The 19,373-nt window shown below is 42.0% G+C and overlaps 1 protein-coding gene across 1 annotated transcript in view; it reads left to right on the forward strand.

Annotated features, from left to right (window-relative positions):
- The window catches only part of DRD3 (dopamine receptor D3), a 50,523-nt gene extending 46,743 nt beyond the window's left edge, over positions 1–3,780 (forward strand). The window contains exons 6-7 of the mRNA NM_001289897.1: positions 1,209–1,491; positions 3,584–3,780. Coding sequence (NP_001276826.1) covers positions 1,209–1,491; positions 3,584–3,780 — 480 coding nt within the window. The remainder of the gene's footprint in view (positions 1–1,208; positions 1,492–3,583) is intronic.
- Positions 3,781–19,373: the final 15,593 nt, after the last annotated feature.

The raw sequence follows: 19,373 nt of genomic DNA on the forward strand, positions 1-19,373 counted from the left end.
CTCTGTCGCCCAGGCTGGGGTTTTTTTTTAACTTTAAGTTCTGGGGTACGTGTGCTGAACGTGCAGGTTTGTTTATAGGTATACATGCGCCATTGTGGTTTGCTGAACCTATCAACCTATCATCTAGGTTTTAAGCTCTGCATGCATTAGGTATTTGTCCTAATGCTCTCCCTCCCCTTGCCCCCCATCCCCTGACAGGCCCCAGTGTGTGATGTTCCCCTCCCTGTGTCCATGTGTTCTCATTGTTCAGTTCCCACTTATGAGTGAGAATATGTGGTGGTTGCTTTTCTGTTCCTGTGTTAGTTTGCTGAGGATGATGGTTTCCAGCTTCATCCACGTTCCTCAAAGGACATGAACTCATTCTTTTTTATGGCTGCATAGTATTCCATGGTGTACATGTGCCACATTTTCTTTATCCAGTCTATCATTGATGGGCATTTGGGTTGGTTCCAAGTCTTTGCTACTGTAAATAGTGCTGCAATAAACATACGTGTGCATGTGTCTTTACAGTAGAATGATTTATAATCCTTTGGGTATATACCCAGTAATGGGATTGCTAGGTCAAATGGTATTTCTGGTTCTAGATCCGTGAGGAATGGCCACACTGTCTTCCACAATGGTTGAACTAATTTACACTCCCACCAACAGTGTAAAAGCGTGCCTATTTATCCTCATCCTCACCAGCATCTGTTGTTTTCCAGACTCTTTAATGATCACCATTTTAATTGGTGTGAGATGGTATCTCATTGTGGTTTTGATTTGCATTTATCTAATGACCAGTGATGATGAGCTTTTTTTCATATGTTTATTGGTTGCATAAATGTCTTCATTTGAGAAGTGTCTGTTCATATTCTTTGCCCACTTTTTAATGAGGTTGTTTATTTTCTTGCAAATTTGTTTAAGTTTCTTGTAGATTCTGGATATTAGACCTTTGTCAGATGGATAGATTGCAAAAATTTTCTCCCATTTTGTAGGTTGCCTGTTCACTCTGATGATATGGTGGGTGCTTTTTAGTTGTAAAGTCTAAAGTAAATTTTATTTCCCTTAACTTTTCATGGTCCCACCGCTCTCTCAGGTGTCCCCTTTGTAGGTTTCCCACAACTATGCTCCCCCACTTCCTTCTTTGAATTCTCTGGCCCTTTCATGAACATTCAGAAGATAAACAATACCCCTAGAAATGTCAGGATTCCCTCTTGTTGCACCTGCAGACCCTCTCTCCTGACCGGGCACATCTGGAGCTGAAGCGTTACTACAGCATCTGCCAAGACACTGCCTTGGGTGGACCAGGCTTCCAAGAAAGAGGAGGAGAGTTGAAAAGAGAGGAGAGGACTCGGAACTCCCTGAGTCCCACCATAGCACCCAAGCTCAGCCTAGAGGTTCGAAAACTCAGCAATGGCAGATTATCAACATCTCTGAAGCTGGGGCCCCTGCAACCTCGGGGGGTGCCACTTCGGGAGAAGAAGGCAACCCAGATGGTGGCCATTGTGCTTGGTAAGTTTGGGTTGACTTGAGTTGGGTTGGGTTAGGTTGTGTTAAGTGGAGCTGGTGGAAGATGCTAAGGTAGCCACATTTGACAGAAATTGGAAATTTGATGACAGTAATGTTTATCAAATGTTCACAATATAATTGAAAAGTATTTGTGTATAAATGCTAACTCTGGTGGAAATTCAAAAGACCTAGGCTAAAATTTATGAAGCTGAACAAGCCACTTAACTGAGCTGTGTTTTGCTGTCCATTGTATGGAGCTAGAACACATAAATCAAACAATAAATAAGATAATGATTCAATAAAACTGGTACATATTGAATATTTGATAAATGCTTAGTTATTTTAAAAATTAAGTGATAAAAATAGGGCTGCAAAACACTACTGTGATATGGTATGATAAAATCTAGATTATTTTAAATACAGAGTAAAAAAGACTGGAAAGAAATTCACCAAGATATCCAAAGTAATTGTCTTTGAGTGGTGGGTGCTTATTCCTTTTTTCCTACTTATCTGATTTACCAAGCTTTCCATAATGCATACAATCAAGGTTTTTTGGTTTTTGGTTTTTCGAGACATGGTCTGACTCTGTTGCCTAGGCTGGAGTACAGTGGCACAGTCATAGCTCACTGCAGCCTTGAACTCCTGGGCTCAAGTAATCCTCCTGCCCGAGCTCACCGAGTAGCTAGAACTACAGGCGTATGCCCCCATGACCAACTAATTTTTAAATTTTTATTTGTTTTTTGTAGTGACAGGGTCTCATTACGTTGCTCAGGCTGGTCTCAAACTCATGGCGTCAAGCAATCCTCCCATCTCAGCCTCCCAAAGCACTGGCATTATAGACGTGAGCCACCACATCCCACCAGAATCAGGGGTAATTTTTAGAGTCATAAAATATGAAATTTATTTATTTATTTATTTGAGACAGAGTCTTACTCTGTCACCCAGGCTGGAGTGCAATGGCACGATCTTGGCTCACTGCAACCTCTGCCTCCCGGGTTCAAGTGATTCTCCTGCCTCAGCCTCCCAAGTAGCTGGGATTACAGGCATGCACCACCACGCCCAGCTAATTTTTATATTTTTAGTAAACACAGGGTTTCGCCATGTTGGTCAGGCTGGGACTTGAACTCCTGACCTCAGGTGATCTACCTACGTTGGCCTCCCAAAGTGCTGGGATTACAGGTGTGAGCCACTGTGCCCAGCCTGAACTTTATTTAAATAAAGAAATTAAAAATGAATAAATCACAGGTACGCTATAGAGTTAGTGAAGGCAATTCATCCTGTTCAGTGTCACTGACAAACCCCAACCCTCTCCTGTATCAGGGAGTTTACTAGAACGCCTAGATGTAATCTCCTCGACAGCAGAAACTATGTCAGTCACATCTTGAAGGTCTTCATACCTATCAGTGCCTAGGATCATGTTTTGCATAGGTAGACATTAAATAAATGTCTGAATTGAATTGAAAAAGAAAAGAAAAAGATTAGTAAAGAACTACCTAGAGACTAAACTAGAAAATTGATTTAGTAACAAAGGCCAAAGTGAATCAAAAACATTAGCTTGCAGTTTTCTCACCTAAAAAAATTTGGCTAATCACACCTACTTCATAGGGTTGGGGTTTTTGTTTTGTTTTGTTTTGTTTTTTTGGTTTTGTTTTGTTTTTTTTTTTTGAGATGGAGTCTTACTCTGTCACCCAAGCTGGGGTGCAATGGCGCAATCTTGGCTCACCACAACCTCTGTCTCCTGGGTTCAAGCGATTCTCCTGCCTCAGCCTCCCGAGTAACTGGGATTACAGGCACGCACCACCACGCCAAGCTAATTTTTGTATTTTTAGTAGAGACAGGGTTTCACCATGTTGCCCAGACTGGTCTTGTACTCCTGACCTCAGGTGATCCACCCGCCTCGGCCTCCCAAAGTGCTAGGATTACAAGAGTGAGCTACTGCACCCAGCCTAGGGTTGTTATAAAAAAAAGTAAGTGGGTATGCAAAACTTCTAGCTTGGTGGCTGGCATAAAGTAGACAACCGTGAGTCATTCTCATGTTATAACAAAAGGAGTAAGCAAATCCCTTACCCAGTTTCTCTCTTCTTTGGCAACTTAGGGGCCTTCATTGTCTGCTGGCTGCCTTTCTTCTTGACCCATGTTCTCAATACCCACTGCCAGACATGCCACGTGTCCCCAGAGCTTTACAGTGCCACGACATGGCTGGGCTATGTGAATAGCGCCCTCAACCCCGTGATCTATACCACCTTCAATATCGAGTTCCGGAAAGCCTTCCTCAAGATCCTGTCTTGCTGAGGGAACAGAGGAGGGAACACTCCTTGTACCCATTTCTAGCTGCCAGGCTGTCGGCCCACTCAGAAAGACTGTGCAGTGTCCTCCGGCATGCAATAGGAAGAAGATTCCTGGAGCCAGGACGTCCCTGCTTGTCAGGTATAACCAAATGTGTCCTCCAAAACAGAACATTCTACCTCCCCAGCTGAAATCTGACTTCCTTCTGACAATCTTCAAATGATTGGGGAGCTCCCGAGTGATAAGCAATCATTCAGAAAGAAGCTGATAAAACATGACTCACACAAAATTGTCATCGGAGGCATGATTCATTACACTGAAGGAAAAATGAACAGATCTCATCATTCTCAACTTGCAGGGGTCCTTGAAATCAGCCAGTAAACCACCTTCTAGAACAGCCAATCTGTCTTCCTTCAAACCTCTAATTAACTGTCAGGCTAACCTTGTACTTTCATAGGCTCATTCCTTTTGGTCATTTCTTTCTTTCACTGTATCTGGAAATATGAATGGCAAGGCCAGTGCTTCTACCTCTCTGTAGGATTTGATGGGCTACATTTGGTGAGGTGAATTTCTCACCGCAAGAGAAACACTGTCCCACATTGGGACAGGGGCTTCATTTCAAACTCTGCTACCCTTGTATTTTAACTTTAGCTAAGAAGGCATTTTGATTCCATTCCTTTACTCTCTAGAGGAAATCTCAGAGTCTCAACTCCCAGAATTATTCAAGATGGGGATATTATCTGAAGACGGAATGACACATCCCATTGTAGTTTCACTGTTGAACCTTATGGTTCAGAACATGCCTTAGATATGCTTTTCACAACACTACCAAATGTTCCTACCCAGGGCATCTCCATTTCTGCTTAACAGAGACCCAGTATAGTGGACCACATCATGACATTTTGGGCAACAGTGGACCACATATACAACGGTAGTCTCATAAGATAATAATGGAGCTGAAGAATTTCTATTGCTTAATGATGTCATAGCTGTTGCAACATCATAGCTCAACGCATTATTTATATGTTTGTGGTGATGCTGTTGTAAACAAAATGATGCTGCCAGTCATGTAAAAGTATACAATTGTGTACAGTACATAATACTTAATATTGATAATAAATGACTATGTTACTGGTTTATGTATTTACTATACTAAACTTTTCACCATTATTTTAGAGTGTACTTCTACTTATTTTTAAAAAAGGCAATCATAAAACACCCTCAGGCAGGCCCTTCGGGAGGTATTTCAGAAGAAGGCATTGTTATAGGAGATGACAGCTCCCTGTGTGTTATCACCCTCCAAGACCTTCTAATGGGACAAGGTGTGGAGGTGGGAGACAGTGATATTGATGATCCTGACCCTGTTTAGGCCTAGGCTAATGTGTGTGATTGTCTTAATTTTTAAAAAAGCAGTTTGAAATGCAAAAAATAATTTTAAAAATAGAAAAAATATATAGAGTAAGTATATAAAGAAAGAAAATATTCTTGTCCAGCTATCCAGTGTGATTGTGTTTTAAGCTAAGTATTTTACAAAAGAGTCAAAAATGTCAAAAAATTTTTAAGTTTATAAGGTAAAAAAGGGACAGTAAGCCAAGATTAATTTATTATTGAAGAAAGAAAAACTTTTTAAATAAATTTAGTGTAGCCTGAATGTACAGTGTTGATAAAGTCTATAGTAGCATACAGCAGTATCTCAGGCCTTCCCATCCACTCACCACTCACGCACTGACTCACCCAGTCTTAACAGCTGAACTCAGCTTCCAGTCTGCAAGCTCCACTTATGGTAAGAGTCCTATATAGGTGCACCATTTTTTGTCTTTTATATGATATTTTTACTGTACCTTTTCTACGTAAGTTATACCAATACTCCCCATTGGGTTACAATTGCCCACAATATTCAGTACAGTTACATGCTGTCTGGGTTTATAGCCTAGAGGCAATAGACTACACCATATAGCCTAAATTGCATAGTAGGCCATATGATCTGGGTTTGTGTAAGTACACTATATGATGTTTGCACAACAGTGAGACCACCTAATGATGCATTTCTCAGAACATATCCCTGTAGTTAAACAACGTGTGACTGTACTCTCAGACTCTGAGACTCACTAAGTAGTATCTGCAAAGTGCCAGCCACTTCCCCAGGTTCTAGATATACAACAATGAATAACACAGCTCCTGCCCTCAAGGAGCTCACTTCCTGCTTTTGTATTCGTCCATTTACTCTTTAAGTGTGGTAGGAACTTATCTGGACTGCCGGAGGACCTCAGGACTGAGGGCAACAGGCGGGGTGGCTATCCAAAGCCATCACATGGACACTCTTTGTAAAGTCCTGGTGCAGATCCTAAATGTCACCCCTCCAACAACTGAGATTAAAGGTATAGCAGAAATAATTTGTAAATGTTATTCAAAACTGCATTTAGAAGGAACTTGAAAATGCTCACCATTTAACTTCTCACCTACAGAAGCTATTTTTATTGATTGCAGAATCAAGATACAATTTATAGATAATTTATGAAGTATCCTGAACTTCAGTAAATTTATTTTTAAGAGCTGTTAGTGTATAACCATGACAGATACCTGCTGCGATGCTGTTAAAACTTATTTATTTATTTATTTATTTATTTATTTATTTATTTATTTATTTACTTTGAGATGGAATCTCACTCTGTCACCCAGGCTGGAGTGCAGTGGCACAATCTCGGCTCACTGCAACCTCTGCCTCCTGGGTTCTAGCGAATCTCCTGCCTCAGCCTCCTGAGCAGCTGGGATTAGAGGTGTGCACCACCAAACCTGGCTAATTTTTTTATATTTTTGGTAGAGTGGTCTTGAATTCCTGACCTCAAGTGATCCTCTCACCTTGACCTCCCAAAGTGCTGGGATTACAGGTGTGAGCCACCGAGCCCAGCCTGCTATTGAAACTTTAAAGTACACTAGGACTTTACAAGGAATCCAAGGCCTCCCTTGCATTGTCTTTATTCCTCTTACCCTTAAATATATAATAAGGAAATACATACACTCCCAGTGAGTTGGTTACCTGTTACTCATGAATACTTTTAATGCCAGCATTTTTTTTTTTCTGTTTCAAGACAGAGTTTCGCTCTTATTGCTCAGGCTGGAGTGCAATGGCATGACCTCGGCTCACTGCAACTTCTGTCTCTGGGTTCAAGTGATTGCCTCCTGAGTAGCTGGGATTACAGGTGCCCACCATTAGGCCTAGCTAATTTTCAGTGGAGACAGGGTTTCATCATGTTAGCCAGGCTGGTCTTGAACTCCTGACCTCAGGTGATCCACCAACCTTGGCTTCCCAAAGTGCTGGGATTACAGGTGTCAGCCACCATGCCTGGCCAATGTAAGCATTTTTTAAATGCCTATAATAATGTTTATATTGTAACTTGGTGGGAAAATTCTGTCTGCCCATTAGTTCTTGTACCTTGTGCCACCCAGCTCATCCAGATTTATGGTGTGAGCTAAGCTGAGCCTTGAGACAATTAAATCTGCAAAAGTAAAAATTGATGATTTCCAGGTTTTTTCCATGCAAAATAAACAGAAAATGGATGAGATGGAGGAGTAAAAGATCATAGAATTCCGTGTCGAAATCAGAGTCCTAAAGTCATAAACATAAACAATGGGCTGGGCATAGTGGTTTATGCCTGTAATCCCAGCACTTTGGGAGGCCAAGGCAGGAGGATTGCTTGAGCCTAGGAGTTTGAGACCAGCTAGGCAAGATGGCAAGATGCTTTGTCTCTGCAAAAAAATTAAAAGTTAGCTGGGCGCCTGTGGTCCCAGCTACTTAGGAGGCTGAGGCAGGAGTATTGCTTGAACCCAGTAGATCAAGGCTACGGTGATCCGGAATTGCACAACTGCACTCCAGCCTGGGCAACAGAGTAAGACCTGTCTCAAAAAAAAAAAAAAACATAAACAACACCAGTATTAGTATATTTGTGGAAGAATAATAACAAACCTCCTGTGTCCTTTTTTCACATCAAATATTCAACCCTTATGATAGCCTTCAGGAAGATAAACTCCATTTTATAGATGAGGAAACTGAAGCAGAGGGAGGTTAAGAAATTTGCCCCGGGTCACACACAGTCAATAAGTGGCAGAGCATGGATTAAAATGTATCTCTGTTTGATTTCCAAGTCCAGTTAATTTGCCACTACAGCACATTGCCTCCCACCAGAGAGGTAAAGGGGAGGGGAGAAAGAGGGGGGAAGAAAAAGATGGAACAAAGATCCCTGGGGCAGCCTCATCCTACCTAATCCACTTGCACCCCAAACTTTCCCAAGAACCCAACCCAAGACATTAATTTACTTTCCTGCTACGTCCAGTTTCTAAAATGGTAGCATGGGAAACTCATCTATTTTTATAGAATCATGGAACAGTTTTTAGAGCATATTTGGGTTGCCCTCTCCTTCATTTACAGAAAAGGGAACTGAGGCCCAGAAGTGTTGTCCCCTAGCTGGTTAATGATGGACTGGCACTCGAATGTGCTGAATCCTAGTTCTGTACTCTTTCTATTTTGCTGCATTCCTAAGGGCCCTATAAAAACTGTAAACTTCATGCAGATACAAAGTGAAAGTTATAGTCACCTCCACCATTAAACTGTGAGCCGCCCCTTTTCTAGACAGTGTCTATTATCCCTAATTCTAGACAACATCTTTTTCCCAGCATTTTCTTTTGATCCAGGAAGAGCTTCCTAGAGGAATCCCAAACAAATCTCCAAGCTAGCACTTCAGCCTCTTCATGCTGAGACTCCTCATTCTACCTCCTCTGCCTCTACAGTCCCCACATGAACTCACACACTTAGTCTCAGAGCTCACTACCTTCAGAGCCAGCATGGCCAAAAATCCCAGGAAAGAGGTTGGCCTGAATGAAACAGAGCAGGATTCTTGGGGCAGATCTACTCTGGATCCAAAGAAGTCTCATAGTTGCCCACACTATTTGGGTAAACTGCAAATAGCATGGAAATCCACATAGATTATAACCAACATTCAACTCTAGACCTTATGTAAATATTTTCTTCTTCCAGGACACAATCCTCCAATACTCCATCCATTACTCATTTACTAAATCAGTCACTTATTCAATAAATATTGATTGATAACCTTCTATGTGTCAGGCATTGTGCTTAGTACTGGGAAACGTCATCAGAGAAGATGTGGCTTGCTGGGCACAGTCGCTCACGCCTGTAATCCCAACACTTTGGGAGGCTGAGGATGGTGGATCACCTGAGGTCAGGTGTTCAAGACCAGTCTAGCCAACATGGTGAAACCTCGTCTCTGCTAAAAATACAAAAATTAGCCGAGCATGGTGGCGGGCACCTGTGATCCCAGCTACTCGGGAGGCTGACAGAGGAGAATCACTTGAACCCGGGAGGCGGAAGTTGCAGTGAGCCAAGGTTGCGCCATTGCACTCCAACCTGGGCAACAACAGCGAAACACCACCTCAAAAAATAAAGAAGATATGGTTCCTGCCCCCAGAAGCTTCCAGCCCATAGTAGAACTTAGGTGTACAGTGATGAGCTGCTTGTTGTCTATAAAAAAGAGAAATTCATGGTGTTTGGAAACCCATGAATTCTTGAAATTTGTGAACCTGGAAGCCCCGTATTCCATATTCCACCTTGAGAAGGCTTCTTGGACAAGTATTGTCAGGGTTGAGACGTAATAAAAAACTGGGAAAGGCGTTCTAGACAGAGCAGACCTCTGAAGAGCTAAAGATAAGTAGAAGCAAGGACCATGCAAGGAATTTCAAATAATTCCATCTTGCTGTAGAGAGGAGACCCTAGGGAAAGGACAGGGAAGGGAAAGGACAGGGAAGGAAAAGGTGTGATCTTGGTAGATCTTTTCCTGCTCTGCTCAAGTGACAGCTGAGCCTACGGGGACCCTACTCACAAATGACCTCTAGGTCTTGCCTCTTCTACCATCCATGCGGACAATACACACCACAAAACATCCATCACTAATTTATTTAACTACATCTCTCTGAGCTACATTGGATTTCCACAAATGTAGAATTTAATTTGAATTCCTCCCTTTTTCTCTAAAAGAAGAGAAATGTCTAGCTGAATGGATGTGGAGCCAGAGATGGTTAAAATTAAGTCAATTCAGAGACTTTCGGTCAGAAGCCAAGGGAGGTCAGGCAAAGAGATTTGTTTTCCTGAATGCTTGGGTCAGGACTAAACAAAAAGGCAGGAAGGGCAAGTGATTCATGCAGAACTGGCTGTTTTCTGGAGGTCCTGGCTCCCAGGCCTGTGCTCCGATCCTTGGTATCTGCTGACACCAGAAAACTGAAAAAGCTTAATTTGAATTAATACACAGAGAGCAGAGAGGGGATGACAGGCAATTAACTCGATTCCTCCTTTCTACCTAATTGTCTCCTCATTACCTTAGGAAGGGAGTGAGTTTCCATGACTACCTCATGACACAGAGACTCAGTGCAGGTGATGCCAGCATTAGCTTAACTGTCTGCAGCACACACTGGCAGAGGCAGAACCAGAGAGTCTTGCCAAGCACAAGACCTGGGACCTCTTGCTCCACCCACCGTCACCTCAATTAATCACCCCATCTCCATTATTATGCATTGACTCTCTGCTTTGTGTATAGTGTGCAGGGCACTGAGAGGAGTCAGTGGTGGTTATAGGCCTCTGAGGATACATGTGTCCCAGAGAGGGAGCTGGGCTGAACCTAGGGTGGTTCTGACCACCTTGTGGGAAATAAAATGAACAGAAATGAGTCAAAGACTGGCATTCTAGTGCTAGCACAGACAAGTTACTTTGGGCAAGTGGTTTACCGTCTATGAGTTTCAGTTCCCTCATGAATAAAATGGTGACCTGAAGACCCGATCTTCTTTTTTTTTTTTTTTTATTTTTTTATTTTCAGTAGAGATGGGGTTTCACCTTGTTGGTCAGACTGGTCTTGAACTCCTGCCCTCAGGTGATCCACCCACCTCAGCCTCCCAAAGTGCTGGGATTACAGGCGTGAGCCACCGTGCCCAGTCACGGCCCAATCTTCCTTACTAGAACATTTGGAGATTAGATAAAAATCACATATTTAAAGCTGTCTTAGTGTACTCTTGCTGCTGTAACAAAATACTACAGACTGGGAAATTTATAAATAATGGAAGTTTATTTTCTCACAGTTCTGGAGGCTGGGAAATCTAAGATCAACATGCCGGCAAGTTCAGTGTCTGGTGAGGGCCTGGTCTCTGCTTTTAAGATGGTACCTTGTTACTGAGTCCTCCTGAAGGGGTAAATGCTGTGTCCTTGTGTGGTAAAAGGGCAGAGGGCAAAAGGCACAGGTAGATCCCTGTAGCCCTTTTATAAGACACTAATTCCACCCATGAGGGCAAAGCCCTCATGGCCTAAGCACTTCCCGAAGGTCCCACCTCCTAATACTATTGCATTGGAGATTAAGTTTCAACATGAATTTTGGAGGGGACACAAACATTCAAACCACAGCAGAAGTGTTTTGTCAACTGTAAAGCCCTAACAAATGTAAGAGGTTATTATTATTATTGGTACTCTTGTTATTTTTTTTCACCCTAAGCAATTATTCCTATCATGTCTGTCTAGTTCATAGCCCACCCAGACCCTATTTACTTGGCATAGTGTTTTCAACCTCTCACATAAAATCTGATTTTTCTCTTGTCTTTTATTCCCTATACATGCCCAGAACACTTGGTTGACTTTGTAGTCTGATTGTTAGAAAAATGGATAGTACCTAACAGAGCACCTTCTCCTGCTTACACAGTCCAGTGCACAAGTATGTTATGCTCTAATACCCAGGCTGATGGTGGCAGATACTTGCTTGCCAAAGGCTTCTTGGGTAGTCTGTTCCTCTTCTGGCCAGAAAATGAGGTGCAGAACACATTTATTCTTCAATACTTTCTGTCTTTGTCCCTTTTGATATCTGAGCCTGACATCCCTTCCTCTTACTCCATCCCTTCCTGCCTGGGAGCCGTGACTTGGATATGGTGTATTAGTTTCCTAGGGTTGCCATAACAAAGTGCCACAAACTGGGTGGCTTAAAACAACAGAAACTTATTCTCTCACCATTCTGGAGGCTAATCACAAGGGCCTACCCTAATCCAATATGACCTTATCTTAACTTGATAACATCTGCAAAGTCCCTATTTCAACACAGGATCAAAGACCGGGCATTAGGACCTCAGCAAATATTTTTGGCAGATACAGTTCAACCCATAAAATATAGTGAGGGTGGTATGACAGGCAGGATGACTAGGGGAAATGTGCAAAGGCTGTTTCATTCAGAATACAAGATGTCAGCTTCCAGCATTGGCATGTAGTCTCTTTGATGGCCTGGGTCAAGTCTGTAAACTTACTAAAGCTCAACTTTCTTATCAGTAAATAACAGCAAGTCTGGATTCCTAAGGCTGTGATAAGACAGGCTAAAAATAATTCTAGAAGGACATGAATTATCTTCTGAGCCCTAAAAACCTGTAAATATGTTTACTAATAAAAATTAAACCTGTACAAAGACAATCTGTTGCTTCTCTGTGTCTTAAAAAAGGAATTTAATAGCAGACTCATTGGAGTTGGGGAAAGCGAAAAAGGAAAATCATGTATTTATCCTATTTCATGCAGCACCAGTCCAGACTGACTAATGGTGATGGGGGTATTTTTTCTCTTTAAGAAAAACTGATACAATTGAGTCTTGTATTATGCTTGGACAGATTCCATAAGACTCCATATGAAAGACTCTCAAGAAGCCTGTAATTTATCACAACCTACAATCATTGGATTTGAGAGTTGGAAGAGACTTGAGCCCGGTCTGCTAATAATTGCAGAAATTCTCTCTGGAACATCTCTGATCCATGGTCATCTAGCTGTATTAAGAAGCTGGCTCACTTCTTCCTAAGACACATGACAGGTCATCCTTTAGAAAATTCCTCTCTTCATTAAACCAAAATCTGCTGCCTTACAAAATCCACCTTTTGATTCCTATTCTCTCCTCTAGCACAGGAATCTCTATTCTTTCCTCCCCACCGCAGCCTTTGTGGGATTAAAATAGTTCTCCAAAGCTTCCATTGCTTTACCTCTACTTCATGTAATATTTTCTTACACTATCCATCTTGGTTGCTTTCCTTTGGATGTAGTCATGTTATTAATTTGCCTTAAAATACTAGACCCCAAATAGGACACAATCCTCTAAATGTTGTGCAACCAGTTCAGAGTGCCACGAACTCATTATTTCCCATGATTAGAATATTCAATTTTTAATGACCCAACTGAAATTGCATTGACTTTTTAGGGCTCATTGAAACTCTGAGAAGGAGATTTGCATGCAGAATGGATAAGTTTAATGAGGTATGCCTTAGGGATCAACACCTATAGGAGAGTGAAGGAAGTAGATTTCAGCACAGGAAAGAGTTGTACTATAATGCAGTCACACAGAGATTAGAGAATCCCATAGGGAGCTCTGTAGAGGGCAGGACAGTTACCGCCCCAGACAGTTATTAAATGGGGGCTGCCTCTGGCAGAATGCATGCTTAGACAAAGAAGCTCTCTTCAACTGAAAGTATTCAGCAGTCAACACTCCCAACAACTGGGGGAACAAATTCCCCAGTAAGATCTTGGTAGCACATCACAGCATCCACTGTAGTCTACACTGTATGCCACTTGGCTCTAGTTTCTTCAAATAATAAATGCTAGAAACAGCTTTATCAGGAATCTAGCTGGTATCACTTCCTGGGGAAGATTAGTGGGACGAACTGTACTCTCTGTCACAGCAGCTGGTCTCAGAGCCAAAGTAATTATCATCACCCTTTTCTACGATCTATTCCAGATTCTCCTCACTATTGACTAGCACTCTACTGGTCTAGATGGTTGTATTAGTCAGGCTTTTCCAGAGAAACAGAACCAATAGGATATGTGTAGATATAGATACGTGAGAGGGGATTTATTTATTTAATTTTTTTTTTTTTTTTTTTTTTTTGAGACGGAGTCTCGCGCTGTCACCCAGGCTGGAGTGCAGTGGCCGGATCTCAGCTCACTGCAAGCTCCGCCTCCCGGGTTTACGCCATTCTCCTGCCTCAGCCTCCCGAGTAGCTGGGACTACAGGCGCCCGCCACCTCGCCCGGCTAGTTTTTTGTATTTTTTAGTAGAGACGGGGTTTCACCGTGTTAACCAGGATGGTCTCGATCTCCCGACCTCGTGATCCGCCCGTCTCGGCCTCCCAAAGTGCTGGGATTACAGGCTTGAGCCACCGCGCCCGGCCGTGAGAGGGGATTTATAATGGAAATTGGTTCACACAATTATGGAGGCTAAGAAGTCCCGCAATACACCATCTGTAAACTGTAAAACCAGAGAAGATGGTAGCTTACCTCAGTCCAAGTTCAAAGGCCTGACAACCAAGAGAGCTGATGGTATAACTCTGGGCCTAAAGCCCAAGGCCTGAGAACCTAGGAAACCACAGCTGCAATCCCATAGTTCAAAGGCCAGAGAACCTGGAGTTCTGATGTCCAAGGCCAGGAGAATATGAGTGTCCCAGCTCCAGAAGAGAAAGCAAGCAAATTCACCTTTCTTATGCCTTTTTGTTCTATCTGGATCCCCAGTTGATTGGCTGGTTCCTGCCCACATTGGGTAAAAAGAAATCTTCCTTACTACTGATTCAAATGCCAATCTCTTCCGGAAATACCTTCACAGACATACCAGAAATAATACTTTACCAGCTATCTGGGTATTCCTTAATTCAGTCTAGTTGATAACTGAAATTAGCCATCACAGTGGTGGAGTGACTCTGAGAGACATGGTGACTTTCTCAAGTTATGGTTGCTGCATTTTATCCATTTACCATCAAAATTAGGCAAAGAGATGTAAAGAGACACCTCAGTGAATCACCCAAGTACGACATGCATTCTTCCATGTTCTCACTGTACAACATTCCTTCCTTCTCCTGAAAAATCAAGATTTAATCATCCTTTCCATGATGCTCCATCACTTGGTTGTTTGTCTTCTGGCATGAGGAGCTCCAAATGACAAGGTGGAAGCCATAACTTACAGCTTAATGGGATTTTTATGCCCTCGAGGACATATGGGAACAAGGACTTTTACCTCAAAAGGTTAAACATAGCATTACTATATGACCCAGCAATTCCATTTCTAGTTATATACCACTAAAAACAAGTATTCAAATGAGTACTTGTACACAAATATTCATAGAAGCACTATTCACAATAGCCAAAAGATAGAAAGAATATTGGGATATCATTCAGCCATCAAAAGGAATGAAGTTGATATGTGCTACAATGTGAATGAAACTTGAAGACACTCACTGTGCTAATGAAAGAAGTCAGACACAAAGGTCACGTGTTGTATGACTTCATTTATATGAGATATTCAGAGGTAACAGGTAAATCCATAGAGACAGAAAGAAGTTTGGCGGTGTCCGAGGATGGGAGAAAAAGGGAAGAGGAGTAGCTGTTTGATGGGTACACAGTTTTCCTTTGTGGCGATGAAAATATTTTGGAATTAGATAGACGTAGTTGTTGTAGGATATTGTGAATGTAATAAATGCCACGGAATTGTTCACTTTAGTTAATTTTATCTATGTGAATTTTACCTTAATAGAAAAAATGTTTAAATTATGAAAAGAAATTTAAAATTCAAAAAGACCAGGGACCTCTAACATTCTATGTTCTGAGATTTGAAAACTCAATATGTTAAGATGGCAACTTTCTACAAATTGATATATAGACAATGCAATCCCTCTCAAAATTCCACCAGCCTTTTTTATCACAAACTGACAAGCAGATTGTAAAATTTACATAGAAGTACAAAAGACCTAGAATAGCCAAAAGACACTTTTTAAAAAGAAAAATATCTAGAATAAAAATATCTAGTAAATCTATAGAGACAGAAAAAAGATTGGTGGTTTTCGATGGGTGGGAAGAAAGGAGTTGGAGAATGTTTACTCCTTGATTTCAAAACTAACTATCAAGCTGCAGTTATCAACAGTATGGTATTTGCAGTAAGAAGACATATAGACCAATGGAACAGAATTGACAGTCCAGAAACAAATCCTTATATTTATGGTCAATTGATTTTCAACAAAGACAATCCATGGGGAAAGAAGAGCTTTCCAAAATTCGTATGTTGAATCCATAACCCCCAATGTGACTATATTTGGAGTTAAGGCCTACAAGGAAGTAATTAAGGTTAAATGAGATCATCATAAGAGTGGGGCCCTTATATGATAGGATTAGTGTCTTTATAAGAAAAGACACAAGAAAGCTTATTTCCCAGATCCATGTATTCTATTCATCGGATCAGCACATACAATGATCATTGATTTAGAGTGTATACTGTTGTCTGAAAGTTGGTATCTCATCATCGGAAAGTATCATCTCCAAGCTAATGCCTCAGTCGTGCATTTAAAAAGCTGTTCTACATTCCATTAGGCTGGAAACTTCAGAGAGGTGTGGTGTGTAATAGGAGCAGTGGATCACATTGTCGTGTCCACACAGCCATACTTCCATTAACATAAGCAGTTACTTTAGACCGATGCAATGTTTGGCAGGATCCTGTTGCAGTGGATCAAATGCTACATAGGCATTGTCTAGCTGAAGTTGTATGAATAGGAAAGATAAGCGTCAAATTCATATCAAAATCACATGGTGGAAAGGACCCATTGTAATAAATTTGCCGTTAAGAAGCTGGTGGTCTTCTTGAGGAATGGAGCCGTATTGGGAACTCAATGATGGTATCTATTGCTGTCAGGCTGGATCTTCAGCAGTGGCAGTAATTAGATCAGCCTTAACAAGTGAGAGCCCATGTTGTTGGGCCTATAAATAGCTTCCATTGCCACCACTGTTTCTCAGTCATGGTTGTTGTACTTACCCATTTACCATCAAAATTAGGCAAGGGAGAATTCTTTTCTGTCACCATCATGTAAGAGAAGAGCTATCTTCTCCTGATTAAGAAAGTCAATTAGGCCAGTCACTGTGGCTCACACCTATAATCCCAGCACTTTGGGAGGCCGAGGCTGGCAGATCACCTGAGGTCAGGAGTTAGAGACCAGCCTAGCCAACATTGTGAAATCCCATCTCTACTAAAAATACAAAAATGAGCAGGGCTTGGTGGCAGGCGCCTGTAATCCCAGCTACTCAGGGGGCTGACAGAGGAGAATCACTTGAACCCGGGAGGCATAGGATGCAATGAGCCAAGATGGCGCCATTGCACTCCAGCCTGGGTGACAAGAGTGAAACTCCGACTCAAAAAAAAAAAAAAAAGGAAAGTAAAGTCAATTAGTCTTGTTAGGATGGTGTCTCCATTCCTTACCCATGGTCCATTAATGTGCCTATTGTGCCAGCACTGATAAGAGCTGGCTGACATCAGCTGGCTAAGACATTATACTTCCTAGGTTGTATAGAGTCAACTGTCCAAATCATTCACTATTGCCTATAAGTGGTACATACCTTATCTCAGAGTATTCCTCTTGACAAAGGCACCGTCTTATGCTTTATCCATTGGAAGAATTTCCCTCATCCCTATTTTTCTGGGACACACTGAGGATGTAGCCCTGTTATATAGCAATAGTCTATTTTTAGCTTGCTACTACATTCCAATCTTACCCATCCATAAATCAAACTCAGCTTTTGTCCTCACCCCACACTGCCATAAGTGTGAGCTAAGGGTGAGGCATCAGTGCAAATGTGGTGGATGACCTAGGAGTCTGGGCCACATACATGTGCAACTTATTTGTACTCTCTGGCTCTGCTAATGGCTGATCCCAAATGTATCATTTCCTTTCTTACAATTGTGGGTAAGCCTGCCTGCCTTCATGATTTGGGGGTCTGTCAGAACTTGCTATGGTCAGTCCTTGCTGTGTGGACCCTTGGCATCCCATAGTTGCGTGCTGTGTTCCTACTAGGAACCAGTAGCGCACCAGGAATATTGATCTAAACTTATAGTTCTCTGCTGCATATAGCTTGTCTTGCTTCTGAATTCTAGGGGTCTATTTGTGTTTTCCTATTGAGGCCTGCCATAAAATGTACACAGCCTTTTTCTATCAATGATACCTCCTATACTGTAGGCTCTACCACATCATGTGACCAAAATCATCATATGACAGGGCAGCTTGCCCTACTGCCTGGTCCTGCTGCAGAGCCCTTTCCTGCTCTGGGCTCTCTCCAAATCTGGTAGACTCATGATTCAGCTGGTGTATGTGCTAGAGTAGTGTCTCTGAGTGTGAAAAGTGCTGCTTTCAGAACCAGAAGACGCTTATTGGGTGCTGGGTTTCCTTCTTAGTTATGGGAAATGCAAGTTACAATAATTTGTCCTTTACTTAGGAGTGCATGTCTCAGCATACCCCAGCCTACTGGACCTCTAAAAATTTTACTGATGTGGAAAGTCTCTGAATCTTTATAGTATTTTTTAAAATCTCCCACCCTTCGGAGTATATGTGTCTAGCCAAGGCTTCCAACGCACTTGCCACTTGTTGTTCACTTGGTCTGATTAATATGATGTTACAGATGTAGCAAACTAATGAGAAGTTCTGCAAAATGTCCATGTAGTCCAGCTTCCTTTGGACTATATTATGTCTGCAGATGGGAGAATCTGTATAGTCCTGAGGCAAGAAAAAGTAAATGTAAACTTTTGTTCTTCCCAAGTGAATATATTTCTGATCTTCCTTACTAATAGGGATGGATATGAACACATAAACACACCAGATTAATGGCCTCATAGTACATACTTGAAGCCATGTTAAAGACATCGCATCTGGCACCACAGCTGCAATTAGGGGCTACCACTTAGTTGACTGTGTGGCAGTCTCCTGTCACCCTCCAGGGTTTGGAGGGGACAGACTGATGCGTTACTGGAGACCATCAACCCTGAATTCATTAGATCTTCAATAGTCAATCTAATTTCTGTCATCCCACCTACCCCCATTTTTAAAATTTATTATCTTGCCTTGAGGGGAAGTTTCAGAAGCTTCCACTTGGCCTTCCCCGTTACACTAGTTCTCCAAAGTCAAGCACACAATGATGGTTCAGCCAACTGCCACGTATGTCCATCCCAATTTTAAATTGGAATTTACACATTTGGGAACTAAGAAAATGACCCACCATGAGTCACACTTAGGCCAATGTTACAAGTACTACCTGGCTCCCATATGATCTCACTCCAACAGGAGGTCCATGGTGACATGGGTCCCTAACAAACACAAACTCTGAGTTGGAGATTCACATGCAGAAAGTTTATTGGAACTTGAGGATCCACACTCATGTAGGATAAAGGAAGCCTGGGCGGAAGAGGAGTGGGACTCTGATTCAATCATAACAAGGACTTTGGCAGATCCCATAGGGATCTCAGGATCTGGGATAGACCTTCAAACTTGTTCTGCCTTTAGGCATACAAAACAGACTTTTATATGCCCATATTACTGAGTTATAAGAAGTATCTGTCTCCAGGGAGGAGGCACAACCTAAGAGTGATGGTTCTGTTCAGCTGAGGACCAGTCCTGGACAGGGACTTAGCTGAGAGCCACTGGCCATACGTAACCAACACTCCCTTCAACTGGGGGAATAACTGCCTTAGTTTTGATGTAAGACTATAGGCAGTAGACTATAACATCTGC

Source organism: Macaca mulatta, chromosome 2 (assembly GCF_049350105.2).
Source record: "Macaca mulatta isolate MMU2019108-1 chromosome 2, T2T-MMU8v2.0, whole genome shotgun sequence".
In the NCBI taxonomy this organism is placed as follows: domain Eukaryota; kingdom Metazoa; phylum Chordata; class Mammalia; order Primates; family Cercopithecidae; genus Macaca; species Macaca mulatta.